Here is an 18,672-nt window from a genome sequence, read left to right as displayed (position 1 = left end):
AACATTCCTCATTTCATCTCCTTCGTATCTTCATCTTCTTCAGCCACAGTACCGTCAAACTTCCATTATACTTGTTCCAGATATATTTGTTCCATTTTCAATTCTATATCATCGTCGTTGGAGATCCCAACTCCAATCGTGTTCCATATTAATCTGTTCTATTTTCAATTCTAGATCATAGTCGTTGGCAGATCCTAACACCAAGAATGGAATCCGACACAAATTCTACTCCGCACGTAGATAATCAATCATACTCCGATGACGTTGTTGAGAATACAGGTTATGGTTATTGTTCTATTTTTCATTTATTTGTTATGCTCCATTTCATATATTTGTATCTGTGTCTTTCAGTGTCTTCTGTCAAAATGAATCTTTTCACCTATATTATTTGACCGATTTTTCCGCTATGCTTCGTTTTGTGTTTAGTATGACCCATTTCCGTGTAAGACAATTGAACTTTTTGTATGCCGCGATTTCATCCTATTATGACATATTATCATTCTAAATCCAGTTGATCGAAACTTGTCTTTACTTCATCGTTAGTTTGTAGGTGCGTTCTGATTATGAATTTTTACAGATTTAAATACACCAGAATGCCCTATAGAGCTTAAACCTTTTGTTGTATTTTTCATTTATTTGTTTTGCTCCATTTCTTATATTTGTGTCTGTGTCTTTCAGTGTCTTTCAGTGTCTTCTGTCAAAATGAATCTTTTCACTTCTATTATTTGATCGATTTTTCCGCTATGCTTCATTTTGTGTTTAGTATGACCCATTTCCGTATAAGACAATTCAACTTGTTGTATGCCACAATTCCATCCTATTATGACCTATTATCATTCTAAATCCAGTTGACCGAAACTTGTCTTTACTTCATCGTTAGTTTGTAGGTGCGTTCTGATTATGAATTTTTACAGATTTAAATACACCAGAATGCCCTATAGAGCTTAAACCTTTTGTTGTATTTTTCATTTATTTGTTTTGCTCCATTTCTTATATTTGTGTCTGTGTCTTTCAGTGTCTTCTGTCAAAATGAATCTTTTCACCTCTATTATTTGATCGATTTTTCCGCTATGCTTCGTTTTGTGTTTAGTATGACCCATTTCCGTATAAGACAATTCAACTTGTTGTATGCCACGATTCCATCCTATTATGACCTATTATCATTCTAAATCCAGTTGACCGAAACTTGTCTTTACTTCATCGTTAGTTTGTAGGTGTGTTCTGATTATGAATTTTTACAGATTTATATACACCAGAATGCCCTATAGAGCTTAAACCTTTTGTTGGCCGTAGCTTCCCCACATTGGACAATGCCATTGAGTTCTACGAGAACTATGGGCGCCGTGTCGGTTTTGACACAAGGAAGAACGGTTCAAAGAAGGTTGATAATCTCACCATATGGTTTTACATGGTGTGTAACAGAGAAGGTGAGCAGAAATTTATCGATGAACAACCCAAACGACGACGTAAATCAAAAAAATATGGATGTAATGCTCGGGTTGCATTCAAATTCGATTTTGACCGTGGTTATGTCATTCAACACTTGAACGAAGAACACAACCACCCAATGGTTTTGGTACAACACCAGAAGTTCATAAGATTAAATGGTCAACTTGGTCCAGTACACCAAAAATTTATTACAGATTGTGCTGGTGTTAATATTGGTCCTTCACTCACTTTCAAGCTGTTGACTGAATTGATGGGCGGATATGATTCCGTTGGGTGTACAGTGTTGGACATCCGTAACTACACACGGGATATCAGAAGATACGCTGAAGGATATGATACCCAAATGATAATAGACGAGATGAAGAAGAAGAAGAAGAATGAAAGTTGTGACGCCTTCACGTACGAGTATGAGGTTGATTCTCGTAGTCGACTGACGCATTTATTCTGGTGCGATCCTATTGCTAAGAAGAATTTCATGCAATTTGGTGACATTGTCTCGTTTGACACTACGTACTCAACGAATAGGTAAATGTTGACCAATTAAAATTGCTACCTTTTTTCTGTTGTGATATGATTTCAGTTTTTATGACATATTATCATACTACATCGAGATCTACTTGTTCATGATTTAATCCTTTGTTGTTTTGCTGTGCAGGTACTCTATGATATTTGCTCCGTTCACCGGGAAAGACAACCATGGGCGTGCGGTGTCCTTTGGAGCTGGTTTGCTTTGTAGTGAGAGTGGAGACTCTTTTTCATGGCTTTTCAAACAATTTATCAAGTGCATGGGACTAGCTCCTAAGTTGATAATTACTGATCAAGACTTGGGAATGAAAGTAGCTGTTGAAAATGTTCTTGTGAATACACGTCATAGATGGTGCATGTGGCACATCATGGCTAAAGTCGCTGAAAAGGTACCTAAATCACTTCTTGGTAATTCTGATTTTAAAAAGGATTTGAATTCATGTGTTTGGTCGGAGTTGATTGAACCCACCGAGTTTGAAGACAAGTGGAAGACTGTGATGGAGACATGAACTTGAAGACGCTGAATGGTTTGTTTCTATGTTCGAATCTAGAGAGTTCTGGGTTCCGGCATACTTTAGGGACTTCCCTAACAGTTCTCTGATAAAGACGACATCTGTTTCTGTTTCTGAATCTCAGAACAGTTTTTTTAAGAGGTATACTCAGTGTAGGGCTAACCTTGTTATGTTTTTAATGAACTTCAACAATGCTGTTGATGCCCAACGCAACCAGTCCGCAAAGCTGGATTATATGGACGTGAATACTACCGCAAAGATAAAAACAGAGTGGTCTGTTGAGAAGCATGCATCAACAATATTCACAGACTATGCATTCAAGGAAATTCAGGAACAGATTCTGGAGGCGTATAACCATTGCAGCCTTATATCTATATCAAATGAATCAAGTCCTGAGCTTTACAAGGTATTAGATCATTATTCAAACACATGGGATGTAACATTATCCGTGGAGGATTCTTTGTTCCAATGTGGATGTAAGATGTTTTCTAGGATCGGTCTTGTATGCTGCCACATCTTTCATGTGTTGAAGAACAAAAAGGTGCGCTTGATTCCGGAGAATCTGATTGGAGGTCGGTGGTTGAAATCACCTCTAGTTAAGGCTGTGCATGCTGTCCGATTCGAAGATGTAGCAACGCATGTTTTTGTTGATGAGAAGAAAAATGCACAAGACAACAAATTTTCGCCGGCGGAGTAGTAACATCTACATCACAGAAGAAGAAGCTAATTGAAGAATTTTATGGGGCAGAGACACCCCAGGAAGTAGATGTTCAACCACCTGATGTCGTCAGCACGAAGGGATCTAGTAGTAGACTCCCGTCAAGAGTGGAGAAGGCTTTGAAGATTAAGAGCAAACCTTTGCGTCAATGCAAGAAATGTAAGGACTGGGGTCACCACGATTCAAGGAATTGCGAAAAATTCAAAGAGAAAGAAAAACGGCGCTCAAGAAGAATTTCTGAAGTTTGATTGCATGTAATTTTATTTTATTTTCTTGAAGTAAGATCAATTCAAGCTTCAGATTTTTTGAAATTTCTTAGTTCGGTCTGTTTTGTATGCGGCATTCTGCTATTCAATAGTTTTTTTGTCATGACTCGAATAGTGGATTATTATTACCCAATTAACCCATACGTTTCCATGACTCAAATATTCATTTATTATGACCCAATGATATTAATTGTGTATTTTTGCTTAAGTTTGTATGATATGAACATTTCGATCGGAATGGTATAAGACCTAAGGGTACTCAGTAATGCGATGTCATGCATCATATGTTGGTTTATTATGACACTAGTTGACCATAAGATGGTATGACTCATATATTCACTTATTATGACATATCGGATTGGGTCATACTGTCACACAGTTTTTCATATATTCACTTATTATGAAATAATATATAGTAACAAAAACAGCAAGTTGTCTTATATAAACCCTGGTCCTCAAAACAAGAATTACAATGTCTAAACATCATTTATTTCAAATAGTGGTACTCTATAAAGAAATGGACAATAATTTTCACTAGTTTTAGTTATGACAAAAGTAGTGATCAGGATCCGTAGTTTGCTATCATCTTTTCTACGTTGATCTTTGTTTTCTTGCTCTCCTTCGCATAGTGTTTGGATGCCTCCTCTTTATTCAGTAATGTGCAATGGTTATTTCTTGCTAACAACAACACACGATTTTATTAAGCTCTTAGATACTAAAGCACACCTCTGTTTTTAGTTGACCCTCTCTTTCACCCATGTAGACTTCAAGGTGTCTTAGCAAATAAACACCACTGTCCGCAATATTATCCGTCGTTCTCCAACTCATCTTCAACCTCTGAATAGGTGCGTCGATCACTGTCTTGCATTGATTGTGGCAACCAATCATGCTTAAATACTTACAGAAGAACGTCCTCTGCAAAACATGCAACGCGTCAGTATAAATAACATTTAAGTATTGCTGCGAGGACTAATGTGTCACACATACCAACATCTCTGGAACAAAACCGTAGGTATACCGGAAGTCATGCTCTTCTCTATCTTTAGAAGAGTCTATTATTACCACTGCTTTGCGATGGAAACAGAAGCACACAGTGTAGTACCTTTTTGAAAGGCAGAATGCAAAGAAAACCTATATTTTGTAACATGTTAGTCTTTTTGTCAAAAATGATTGGACTTTGCTCTTAAAATTTTGAATTTGTATCATGGTTGCAGCATCAACATACCATATCTATATCTCCCCATCTGAAGTGTGGTATTTCGCTGACCTCTTTGTCAATGTTAGTTGCAAATTCATTTAGTTTGTCTGCATCATCAGTTTTTCCATTTGCCTCCACAACCGTGTACAGCTGCACAAGTTATAGCAGCAGAGTTAGGTCATAACTTTTAATCATAAAAAAAACATGTCATGATAACTAGATATTGGTGTCATGATAGGCTGGTTAGGTATACTCACCGCAGGGTAGGTTGTGAAAAACAGCCTTTTGGGTGAAGTGACCGATTTCAAATCTTCCATTTGGTTAAGTACCGAGCAGTAGGCACTAATTATTCCAGTAGAAACCTCTTGATGTGGCAATAGCGAACAGAATTCCAAAAGTGTGACTTCAACAACTCGATCAATGTAAATAATTTTTTCTCTGACATTTCAACAAATTATTTATTAGTTATTAGTCCAAAGATTTATTACGTCGGTTTATTTCATAATACTTACTCATTTCCGTGGTAAGTGGTCATCATCCAGTAATATATAACCCGTTCCTCCGGAGTAAGCTTGCATGACACGGTTACTGCTCTCTCAAGATATGGCGAACGCAATGCATTAGAAAATCTCATTTCTGCCTTAGAGCGAACGTTCATCTTCAAGTTTTGATGGTTGTCACTTAACTACAAGTAGATATTACAGGTCATTTGGATATGATGTATAAATACTCTCTAACTTCAGTTTAGGCAGTATATGCCCCTTCTACCTGGAACCAAATAGATCAGTACAACAAAACTTACTTGTTGGTTTTCATAGATGACCACATCTTTGCCCATTTTTGTTTTTGACTTTTTAGAGAAAGGCATGAAAAAATCCTCATCATCTTCATCACATTCCATGTACGCTTCCACTGCCGACTTTATAATTCCTTCAACATCGTGTTCCTTAACCTACATGTTAAATTTAACATACTTTACAAGAGACGGGCATACAACATTGGAGTTGTTCTTTAATAATGGAACTAAGGATACACAAATACCTTAGTTTCATCAATGCTACCAAGCTTATGATCCAAATTTGTTATTAATTTTGTTCCTGACGCTTCCAAGAAAAAATCGTCTGCAGCATCATTACCACCGCCTTCCATGTAGTCAGCCATGGCGGATTTTATAATCTCATCCACATTAATAGCTCCTCCCTATTTATAAGACAGTTCAGAATAAGCTGTGAAATTATCTTTGACTAATGTCAATCTGTATGATCCTTTGGGTCACAATAGAAGCAAACAACGATATTTATCAACGCGTATGTACCTTTTATGAACCCGTCATATGTGATCCACTTCCACCACTGTGTAATGATGTACCAGTATTTGGGTTGCGCTCCTGGTGCTCACTCTGCAACAGACATAGATAATAAGTACTATACACTAACTCAACAAACATTTCAATACATATAGTTTTTGAATTACATTATAACATAATCATTTACCTTCGATGCACATAAACGTGCTGCTCCAGAACCAACACTCATAACAGATTTCTCTGTGTCCGAGCATTGATTTCTTCCTATAGCTGTGAAACTACTTATCTGTGAAACAGACTAAATAAAACACTAATATGAATGAAGGTTTAAATATGACATTCATATGCAATCAAATGTAGTCTAGATATCGTACAATGAAGCCATTGTACAAGATATACCTTGTTGACTCCAACATATGGTGTACCAAAAAAACTCTGAAATTCATTTATGTTAGTTCTATTTCTTTCTTTCATGGCGATTCTTCTGGCGATACCACCCTGCGATTCACTATGTTTGTGTAACAGAATTCTTTGGAAAAGAGTATCATGCATCAGACTAAAAGAGCAGGTATATCACATATATCAGATAAGCTTGTCATGGATTTAAAAAAATTATACGCACGAAGAATACTCTAACAATATCCACAAACATCATACTAAGCGCATATCTGAGTCATACTAAACGAAGAACCGAGTTTGGGTCATACTAAACGCAAATCCGAGTTTTGGTCATACTAAACGAGCATCTGAGTCATACTAAACGCGTATCAAAGTTTGGGTCATACTAAACGCATGTCCGGGGCATGGACAAAATAAGTAATGATTGTGTCATAGCAAGCGGTTCTTGGGTCAAACACAGTCATTGCACCATTACAAATTACATACTACTGATACACCAGTATTCAAATAGTTAGTACGGGCAGCTTGAGTTTTCATCAAAAATTACATTTGTGTTCGGGATAGTCTTCAACTTACATTATCTGCTACAAAAGATGGATGGAGTTCAAAAGATGGCCCTTGGTCTGCAAGCTTGTTCAGCTGTGCTGTAATTTTGATCATGCGTTGCACAGCCTCTATAAGCTCTGGTGCATTCAACTTGTCCTTTGCCAAAGCTATCTTCATGGACGCAACCGTTTCCTCCTCACCCACCTCCACTTCAGGAATTATCCCCACCATATTGCAGGCAGTTGAAGCAGCAATCTTCATCACTTCAAAGTTCTTGATTATATCAGTTAAATCATCCATACTTCTCACCAAATTCTCCAGTTCCCGCACTGCATCGTCACTTGCATCTGCGAACGCCTCCATCACGGTTTCCAACTGCTCCTTTGGCTCCTCCTCTTCTGCTTCAAAGACAACTAGCATTGATGGCCGAGGCAGCTTTTCAGGGTCACCTCTTTCTACCACACTTCCGCTCCCGATAGTATCACTGGACTCAAGCTCCATCTTCTCCCTCTGCCTGAGCTTTTCGCTTGTCCAACCATAAACGGTAGGGAAAACGCATGACACTAGCAGTTTTTTGTGGAAAACGTGATCCACATAAAAGGCCTGCAGTTGAAGTGTAAGATTTAACAAGTTACAACTCATGCTTCAAGAATTTAAATTATATACAGAATGCAGATTTAGTAAATGGAATGTTATTTGGAAACTGTATATAAACAAAGTGTAATAAAGATCATACCACCAAGAATGCAATTGGTCCTGTGAAGGGGGCGTTGTTGGTTATCCTCCAGTTCTTTGTTGCAACTGCTAGTGTCTCAAGGACATAAGCACACCAGTTGTATTCTTTCACAACTGACATGTCTCTGAATAAATAGTCTATATGAGTTCTGCACTTGCCATCCCCACATGGATTTATCAGCACTGTGTCTAAGATAAGAACGAAGATCTTTCGAAACCATTCACCTCCAGACTTATACTTCAAAACCTGTTTAATAAGGTCTTCTGAGAGAATACGACCAGAGCTTTTTCCTATTCTTCGAGCAACCTCCTCAAAGAATGGTTTTTTTTTCTGCCTTTCGACGCGGTTGATCAACGTCCACCCCATAGGAAGCCCCAAAGTCATGTAGACATCTTCAGGGTAAATAGGCAGTCGTCCGGTGTCCAGCTATATTGTGCAGTCTATTTCGCGGAAACCTCTGACCAGGTCATAAGCCATTTTTCCAGGGACCTCAGCGATGCCAAAATGCCTCAACTCTCCAAATCCAATCTCTACCACTTCATTCATCTGCTCTTCGTTTAGAGCTTGTAAAAGCTCTATGATTTTTCGCGGGCTGGCTTTGAGCTTAAGCGTTTCGTGCCTTATTATCTCTTCACCTGTCTCTGTTGTTCCAACAACCTCCTCGACCTTTTCCTTACCTTTACTCTCCTTCCCTGGACCCTTTTTTGGTAATTCTTCTTGTTGTATGACGTCAACCGTGTCCACCCCTGGATCACTTGTTTCCATAACAGATTCGCGAAGGCGCTTTGAGCCTGCAAAAATAAAATCAAATCAAATAATATTTATACCTCATAGTATTAGTTGTTATATAATAGAGTAATACCTTTATGCATGTTAGGCGATTCAGTTACATCGCTAATCGCTTGTGCCTTCGATGTATCTGCCTTATCTCTTTTGGTTGTTTCCATTTGCATAATTTTAAGGCTCTCCTTAGCCCTCGCTCTTTTTCTTAAGATAAGTTCATTGGCCTTGTTTAAGGACAGACCAATCCTGCCTACACCTACACAGATATAGGCAAAATCAATTATTTTTCCAATGATATAATAATTTCACATAGGTTTCATTATATTTGCCACTTCTGCTATGATGAATTCAAACCTAAAAATACAGTAACGCAGACAAATAGGAAACAAAAGGGCTGAACATTTCAGTTTCTTATTCAGTGTCACTGTATGACTTCATTCTTAGATAGAAGTAAGTCATTTTAAAAAGTTATTACATGATTAAAATATGTTGTATACACATACATTACACACACATGCCATTTATATTACCACATCACAAAGACCAAGTGGACAATCTATGACATGTTCCACCTGAATATATTTCCATTGCAACTTGTTTTTCCTCATGTTGCTTAATTTTTTACACATATTCCCTTAGTATAAGGAGCAAACTAAATCAACATAATGGTGCGTAGTGCCTAAATATGATATCAGAGGTAACATACTATGACATGTTCCAACTTATTTGTATCTCATGTAAGTTAATTTTCAAAGTGTGTAACAAACAAATGTAAATGTATAACCTTTTGCAGCATTCATTACGTTTGCTTCCACTTCTTTCCCTTTTTTAGTTGTGTTTGAATCCCCTATCAACGCATCTGTGCAATTCAATGATGCTAATATTAATACGTAACCGTCATAAAACAACATTTGAGTAAAAGACATATCATCGCAGTCATATCAAGTTATGATTTGGGTTAAAAGTTATAACCTTTTCCAGGAATGGTAGCAGTTACACCCGTCCCTGTAATCTTTTCTACTTCAGCAATGACATTTGGAGGTGGTACTGCATTTGAAAAATCAACAAAATAGTTTCTCAAAAAGGGCAGGTCAATAAGGTAAGTAGATCTAACTTTAACCTTGTTAGAATGATTACAGCCTCAAGATACTATGACATGTTCACACTTATTTGTATCACATTTAAGTTAATTTTCAAAGTGTGTAACAAACAAATGTAAATGTATAACCTTTTGCCGCATTCAGTACGTTTGCTTCCACTTCTTTCCCTTTTGTAGTTGTGTTTGAATCCCCTATCAACGCATCTGTGCAATTCAATGATGCTAATATTAATACGTAACCGTCATAAAACAACATTTGAGTAAAAGACATATCATCGCAGTCATATCAAGTTATGATTTGGGTTAAAAGTTATAACCTTTTCCAGGAATGGTAGTAGTTACACCCGTCCCTGTAATCTTTTCTACTTCAGCAATGACATTTGGAGGTGGTACTGCATTTGAAAAATCAACAAAATAGTTTCTCAAAAAGGGCAGGTCAATAAGGTAAGTAGATCTAACTTTAACCTTGTTAGAATGATTACAGCCTCAAGATACTATGACATGTTCACACTTATTTGTATCACATGTAAGTAATTTTCAAAGTGTGTAACAAACAAATGTAAATGTATAACCTTTTGCAGCATTCACTCTACTCAAAACAGAGGTACATAATGTAAACACATATATGTTAAACCTGTATACCAAATCAGATCTCACAAAAATAATTAAAACTTCGTTCCTTCAAATAATAATCCAGTAAAATGAATTCGTCATACCTTTCCGTTCCTTAGGTTTTGGGGGTGCCTTCTGCTTCCCAGTATTTCGTCCATAGACTACGTTACATCAAAATAATGAATTTGATTTTTGGTCAGATTTGAGTCGAGTTTCGCTCATATTGTAAAAAAAAACATACCAACCTTTTCCGTCTGGAGGCGAGTTTCCTGAAGATCTCGTTTCCACCATGGTTGGAGAAGACGGTACAAAAATCGCGCTTCACAAGTTGAGATTTGAAGTCGATTTCGTTGCCCAGCCGTGACCTTCTTCGCCGATAATGTGCCTAGTGTTTTGTAGGGTTAGGTGATTTCGCTTCTGAGTCGATTTAGGTGATAAATCGTGGGGGGAATTGTTAGGGATTGTGGGTTTTCGTCTTGATTTTGGGCGAGAGAGAGAGGGAATTGAATGGCGCGGGAACCAAAGAATCAACTTAATCTTATGGGGAGTAATTATTATCCCAATAAATCCGCTCTAGGAAAACGGACGGGCGTTTCATTTTATCTTCAGTTCCTGTTTTACCCTTGCATGACACAGAACGATGCTATTATGACCCGCGGAAATTAAAAACCAATCCACATCGTGGCCTTTCATCTCCAGAATCTAACGGACCATATATGGTCTTTATTTCTTTACTTAGGGGCTTACTTTGGTAGATTAAAACCTATATATATATATGGGCATGTTAGGGTGCCACCACCCCTTAAAATAACACCATACCACCATTCCTAACCAATCATTTGTACACGTGGACGAATAATAAGCTGCCACGTGGCAAAAAAAAATTCTGGAAAAAGACGGTCAGCAATATGTTGGTCTTTAACCAGCAATATTTCTTGTCCAGCAATATCCGACACACTATATAGCAATCTATAGATTGCTGTGTAGTGTTTGTAATATTGCTGTGTAGCGTTTATAATATTGTTGTATAAGCGGTGTCACGGTGTCATTTTAAGAGGGCTTTGTCATTTTAACACAAACCTATATATATATATATATATATATATATATATATATATAGGGGTGCGTTAAAATGACAACACTCTTAAAATGACACTGTGACACCACGCTAGACTGCAATATTTTATATGCTAGACTGCAATAGTATAAACGCTAGACAGCAATCTATAGATTGCAGTCTAGCGTATTGGATATTGCAGTCGGGAAAAATTGCAGTCTAGTGTATTGGATATTGCAGTCCGTGAAAATTTACCCTTGAGCAATTTTTATGATTACCACATGGTAGCTTATTATTCGTCCACATGTACAAATGATTGGCTAGGAATGATGGTATGGTGTTACTTTAAGAGGTGTTGTCATTTTAACACAATCCTATATATATATATATATATATATATGTAAATTACATACATGAATAGTACTATTATTCCAATTTACATATGCACACGTTACAACACATGCATACACATTTATATTAATTTTAATATAAACAAAATAATCCATACTTATTATATATTATGTACATTATTATAAAGATTCTCGTGAATTGAAACTATCTATTTATTCGATTATACTGATTGATCGTAACACTAAATATATCTTTTATGAAACACTTAATATACTACAGGAAAAATGACAATATAATATGCTAATATGCAAAATAATGCATGATTTTGGGTTAGGGATGTCACAACGTATGCATGCATGTAACTACCTAAAATTAACAAATGTACGGACAATATGCTCCCCATGCTACACTCTTTATCATTTTTTTGAAGTCGTGGCGTATACATCCAAGTTTTGAAGAGCATAATTATTAAACATACTGCTAAGAAACAAGATTCAAGGTAAATACCTAAGTTGACAAATATTATTATATCTGCATATTTTGATATCAATTAATTGATTTGCATTTTCTCCGTCCGCCATTAAATGTTTATTTTTTTCTTTTTTGTCTATCCACCATTAAATGCTCAATTTTCTTTTTTAATTGTCCAAACACCAATATATACTTTTACTTGTTTTTCTATCCCTTCATTCAACTAACTCACTCTACTCACATTTTACTATAAAATTAATATATAAAAGTAAGACTTTCATTTCACTCTACTCACATATTACTATAAAATTAATATGTAAAAGTAAGACTTTCATTTCACTAATTTTTTTTTTTATAATTTTATTTTACAAAGTCAAACAATTTATTAAACTTTAGCAAGTGTAAAATGAAAAATTTATTAACGGATGAAGGCAGGGGTGGACGCAGAAAAATATTAGTAGTTGGGGTTCCATTATACATTTGTCGCTACCAGTGACTTTAGTAATGACCATTATGAGTTTTAAAGAAAAGTAGTACAATAAAAATAAAATAAAATAAAAGAAATAGTTAAGTCCTGCTTAGTTAAAAATAGAAATTTAACAAAAATATAAGGCAGTCATTTTCAGACAACCCAAAATTTAAAAATAAAACCATTGATTATGATTGGTACTATATTTTAGGGTCAATATATAAAAACTAATAGTAACAAACAAAAAATTGCAAATACAATAGCCATACAGATTTATAAATATTTTATACACAACTATTCTAATGAATCATTATGGAGTATGTATTAAGACAAAGCATGATAAAATACATTTTAAGTTATTTTATATAAGCTAGCTCTAATATAGATGAATTACTTATGCACAAGTTATAACTAAACTCAAAGTTCAATAAAAAATCTCTAATCTCATCACCATAAATCTTAAATTAAATAGGAAAAAAATCAATTATTAAATCATTTATTGAATGAGTCGATACTTTATTGAAATTATTGATTAGTTAACAATTTAGAATTTTTGTGTATATTCCCCAAATAAAAATTTCATTTTGAGAAGAAATTAATACATGCACTACAAAGAATAGGCACATTTTTAGATGCTAATATAATATTATTAAATTATAAAACCATTTCATAAAGTGGAGTCTTCTCTAAGTTTTGGTATTTTACTCTTCAACGACACCAGTTTGGGAAGGGCTAAAGGTACCTTTAAATTTTTATAATGTTACACTTATGTTGGCTTGGACCTTTGGATTAAAAGAAAATGTATTAGATGATTTTCTTTTATTATTACATATCCTCGAATGAGTCGCTCTTTCTTTTAATCTGGGATAAAAGTCAATTATTTATAGCTACATGCTAGATCTATCCATCATTCTTTGTCCGTACGAATACTATATTTTTTATTCTGATACTTTTATAACAATTATAATTACATATTATTTATTATATTTTTTTTATTATCAATTCATATTATATGTATAAATTTGTGTATTCAATTAATACATATATTTATTGTAGTATAATTTATACACATTAAGAGAATATTTGTTATATAAATCATAGTCCCTCCTTCCACAAAAAATAGAGCACAATTACCATTTTTGGTCGTCTACAAAATATATAGCACATTCATTTATAGAAAGTTTCAACAAATAATAACCTTGCACATCATTCCACTAATACTACTTTTCACTTATTTTTTCTCCTTCTGTCTTACTTTTTTCCCTTCTCTCTTACTTTACCAATTCTACATTAAAACCCGTGCCATACACAAACTGCTCTATTTTTTCTGGACGGATGGAGTATTAATCTGTCAATATAATTCTTTTTGTTCATTAATTGTATTCATTAGAACAATAACTATTATACAAATAATAATCTATCAATATACAAATCATATTATTCATTTAATTTATTTATTTATATCATTATTTTATTATATATGTGCTTATGCGAAACACCTATATTTAACTAATAAACATATCCATTAAGACAATAACTATTATCACTTCAAATATAAACATATTTATTTATTTTCCGAGCACCGGTTGTGCTCGCTAAATCCCGCATCATTCCGAGCACTTTCCGAAGAGCCTTTTGCAGAGCACATCTTGTGCTCGGTATATTGTGTTTTGCGAGCACTCTTTCACAATTCCGAGCACATCTAGTGTCCGAAAACATCTGTGTTTTGTACATTGTAGTGTACAGGTAGTGTACAGAAATCTTATTAATCTATTATCATTCAAAATGCATTAATCTATTAATATACAAAATATATTATTCATTAGTCATTTATTCTTATCTATTCATAATATATTTGACCAATATTTTTATTTATTGTAAAAAACTATATCCATTATAATAATCATTATACAAATTGTATCAATTCTACCAATATACAAATTATATTATTCATTTATTAATCGATCAACATATAAATTATATAATTGTTGTACATTTTAAACAATACATTTGGATGATGAGAAACATGACAACATTCTATTAACATACTACAAATTTTGAGCAACATGTAACCATTCAAATTTATTAATTGATCTATGCTAGTTAATGTTATTATATTCTATAAATATATCTTAGAAAAAGAATTATGCCAACGTTAGACTCGAATTGCACTTTAATCTCACGGAGTCCTGGGCTCGACCCCCTCTGTTCTTTTCTCATAAATTATTTATACTATGACTTTCTCTTTCTCAATTTATTTTGCTGGTACACACTGATTTGCTCTTTTTCAATATTATCTTCATTCATATTTAATTTTCATTAATTTCTCTGGTACACACTGATTTGCTCTTTTTCATTAATTTTCATTAGATGAGTGAGAGCGTTGAAAATGGAGATGGTTGAAAGAGATATATCACTTGACATGCTTCCCCCCCCCCCCCCCCCCCAACACTCTATCAAATCAAATATCTACATATACACATCTATATACTAATTCACACATACCACATGAAAACAAATCTGTATTTATGTGAGTTGTTTAGCCTAGATTCAGATTACGCGGGGTTATATTCAATCTAGCTATATCTTCTTATATTTATATACCTATATAGTATGTATAAAAATTGAGAGTGTAATATGTACATATATTGTAAGAAAAATATAAATTTTTAGGTCATTATAATTTCAAACCTTTTGAATATTGGGTTCCCTTGCTTATTTTTACTTGTTCAAATTAAAAGTGTATGCATATAGTATTATTTTAAAATTGTGTAAATTCTGAATCCATGTACTTTTTCATTTCTATGCTTAAGTATTTTTATCATCTTGATTAGGTTACAACTAGGTCCTTGTGTTACTAATTAATAATTGTTTGAACCTAAAATCATATGAGAAATAACTACGAAAAAGACCAAAAATAGATCCTCCAAGTATGAATAACTACAAATATAAATAACTACACGTATGAATAACTACATATCATATGAGATGTTGTTGTACTCTTCTGTTTTCGGTTTTTGCGGCTTACATTGTGCCGCTTGTCTTGAACCTTTGCTCGCTGCTTGCCGGCTTGAGCCTTTTTCGATTCATCAAAAAAAAAAACTACAAATATAAAGGATCGAATAAAAACTTGTAAATAAATAAAAGGACCAAATATTATTTGTATTTTGTCACTTTCGGAACTAAGTGAAAAGTATTACTTATAAGCATTCTATAATGAGGCTTTTGAGAAAAAAGTCATCTTCCTTACATAATTTGGTTATGTACGTAGAGAATTATGAATGAGGTGGATGTGGATGTGGAGATGGCCAAAAGTAAGATATATGGGATTTAAACAATTTGTTCTTATCCACAAGGGACAACTCCGATGATCCGATCCCATGCTTTTTCTTTGAATCAAACCATTTTTGTCTTCTTCCAATACACTAATATTGTGATATGTAATGATTTTGACACCACTTACTCCTCTCCAAAACTAGCTAGTATTATATACCATATGCATATGAAAGAAAACACTCACTGCTGAGTTAGCGGTAGAGAGATACAATGTCTCGGTGCTATCTTTAAATTTATATTAACAAATGAGAGAGTGAGAGATATTTTGAGTGAGATAAAATAGAATAGTGTTTAATTTCCATGATTACATTTGAAGTCTATTTATAGAAATAAGTTAAACCCTAATATCCAGTCGCAAGAATATCATATCATCCACAATTCATTTCTGAAATCCATTCCTTTCACTCAATTTCTTACTACTTTCAAAATAACACCCACAATCCATCAGATTTATTGACATATGATGTGTCCAACGAATCATAATTACATAAATTACTATCATCCTTGTTCCACGTGATAATATATACGGATCATTAAATTTTGGATTTTTGGCTTTTTAAACCAAAAACTTTTCCCGAATTCCGGTTTTCCAATAAACTATGAGATTTATTTTTTAAAACCACGAACTTTCATTTCGTTAGGATTTTCCCAACCCGACCCGAATAGCACATTTCCGACCAGAATAGCATAATTCAAAATGTTATGTAATAATTGTTACTGTATGTATTATTGTGCCAAATAGGATCCAAGTAATCAATTTAGTGACAAATAGGATTAAAATTGACATGTAGACAACCCGGGTTTCGTCGTTGACCCGCCGGGGGAAAATCCTAACAAAATGAATGTTCGTGGTTTTAAAAACAAATCTCATAATTCATGGGAAAAACCGGAATTCGGCAAAAGGTTTTGGTTTAAAAAGCCAAAAACCCTTAAATTTTTACTCCATACTAATAATGAATATACAAAATCATCCTTATTATAGTAACATTTCATTAATATAAAATTTTATATATAATTATTTGAGTAAAATAAGCAAAAAATATTGAATTGTTATCTATGATTTTTTTAGTACGAAAATATCAATTTGTTGATTCACTGAAAATAGATTATCATAAATGGATAAATACACAAACAAAAAGAATCATAATATTCATAAAACAGTGGCCGTACATCAAAATATTACCGGTGGAATTTATTCCACCACTAATGCCGAAAAAAGTTAATAAATTTATCAATTGGAACGAATCCGCTAGTATTAGTGGTGGATAATTCCGCCGAGAGCATTAAATTATTATGGACTGAGTTTATTCCGGCGAATCTTATCGCACATTAACCCGATAGTTTCATTTTCTTTTCTCTATATTATTTACTCTCTTATTTTATTTTTTTCCTCATTTTAATTATTTTTCCAAACAATTGTAGAAAATGAAATTCATTTATTAATATGGAACAGAGGGAGTACTTGCATACTTGCAGTCGTCTCACTCCCCAAAGTGGAATTTTAGAATTTACTAGTGGAAATTTTTTCCGCTAATGAGTCTTCTATAGGGTGATATTGCATAATGACGTGGCATCGATTTTAAACACACTGAAATATTATGTCTATATTAGGAATGTTATCACTCTCATCGGTGATACGCAGTACATGTTTATGTTGTTAATGACGTGGCATCGATTTTAAACACACTGAAATATTATGTCTATATTAGGAATGTTATCACTCTCATCGGTGATACGCAGTACATGTTTATGTTGTGGGTACCATGTGTAAAACCGGCGCCGGAAATTAGAGGGATGAGATAATTGAGAAAATATCAAACTATTTGATTTTTAATTCAGTTTTTTAAAAGTGTAGGACGAACCAAATGTCACCATCTTTTATAGAAAATCTACATTGCCTATTATGTAATTAATAATTACAACATATATAAAATGCAATAACTCCAAGAAAATTGTAAATCACCTAAGACAACATGGATATCAAAGGTTTCACCATGTTACGTTTTCGCATACAATTGAAAACGCAGAAGAGAACTTGGACGACTCCAACCCCCAAGAAAAATAATTACAAACTTATACTACTAACTAGTTTTGTTAATTAACAGCGTAATTGAACAAAACATGGACACATGGCACATATATTTAAACATTAAAACATGAACAGAATGCTCCCTTGTCTCCCCCTTAATCTCATTCATAGTTTATCATAGATTCACAGGGAACCATGTCTGATTCTTAGGGTTTGTAGAACCCTAAATGCCCTCTTTGGCACATGATACACGTTACTCCGTATTTCGAAAAGTTCCAAGCAATATATAAGTGCTACCCCAACTCCATTAGTACGCGGCCTTTTGGAAAGTAACCCAAAAACAATATTGTGAGGGTTTGTCCTAAAACGGATAATAATATACTAATGTGGAGTTTGAGTGTGCATCTACGAACCCTCACAATACAGAAGGACCCGAGTGCAATATGGAAGTATTATGGATACAAGAGAAGTGGTAGAACATGTTTAGTGCAACACGTATATTGAATAATGAATCTAACGTGACAAGAAAATAAACCTGAGTATGAAATGTCATTTCTGAAGAAGGAGACACGGAGCATAATAGTGGGGATTCGACTGAAAGGCTTGCTCTCTAATGTTGGAAAGAAAAATAGATAAATATATCTATACTATTGACATACTTGGATTTTACATGGTTTTAGAGGGTGGTTATGTATGAATTTGATCATATTTTGTCTATTATTGGACATGTTTATATCTACTTCTCTATTATGTTGGTATGTTGACCATTTTGTTAAGAATGTGTAGAAAAAGGTACAAAATATGTGGATG

The 18,672-nt window shown here is 34.1% G+C and overlaps 2 protein-coding genes across 2 annotated transcripts; both read left to right on the top strand.

Annotated features, from left to right (window-relative positions):
- The first annotated feature begins 206 nt into the window (after positions 1–206).
- Positions 207–2,483, top strand: LOC148931646 (protein FAR1-RELATED SEQUENCE 5-like). Its single transcript, XM_089064850.1, has 4 exons — positions 207–279; positions 1,242–1,427; positions 1,644–1,974; positions 2,105–2,483. Exons 1-4 carry the CDS (start codon positions 207–209, stop codon positions 2,481–2,483), a joined length of 969 nt encoding a protein of 322 aa, XP_088920976.1.
- Positions 2,484–2,511: 28 nt separating this feature from the next.
- LOC148931645 (protein FAR1-RELATED SEQUENCE 9-like) lies at positions 2,512–3,183 on the top strand. The gene has a single exon (XM_089064849.1). The coding sequence runs from the start codon at positions 2,512–2,514 to the stop codon at positions 3,181–3,183; it is 672 nt and encodes a 223-aa protein (XP_088920975.1).
- The last annotated feature ends 15,489 nt before the right edge of the window (positions 3,184–18,672 follow it).

This window comes from Salvia hispanica, chromosome 2 (genome assembly GCF_029641045.1).
Source record: "Salvia hispanica isolate PSC_SH4W2 chromosome 2, Shi_PSC_v1, whole genome shotgun sequence".
Classification (NCBI taxonomy): domain Eukaryota; kingdom Viridiplantae; phylum Streptophyta; class Magnoliopsida; order Lamiales; family Lamiaceae; genus Salvia; species Salvia hispanica.
This window is presented reverse-complemented; position numbering and strand designations above follow the sequence as displayed.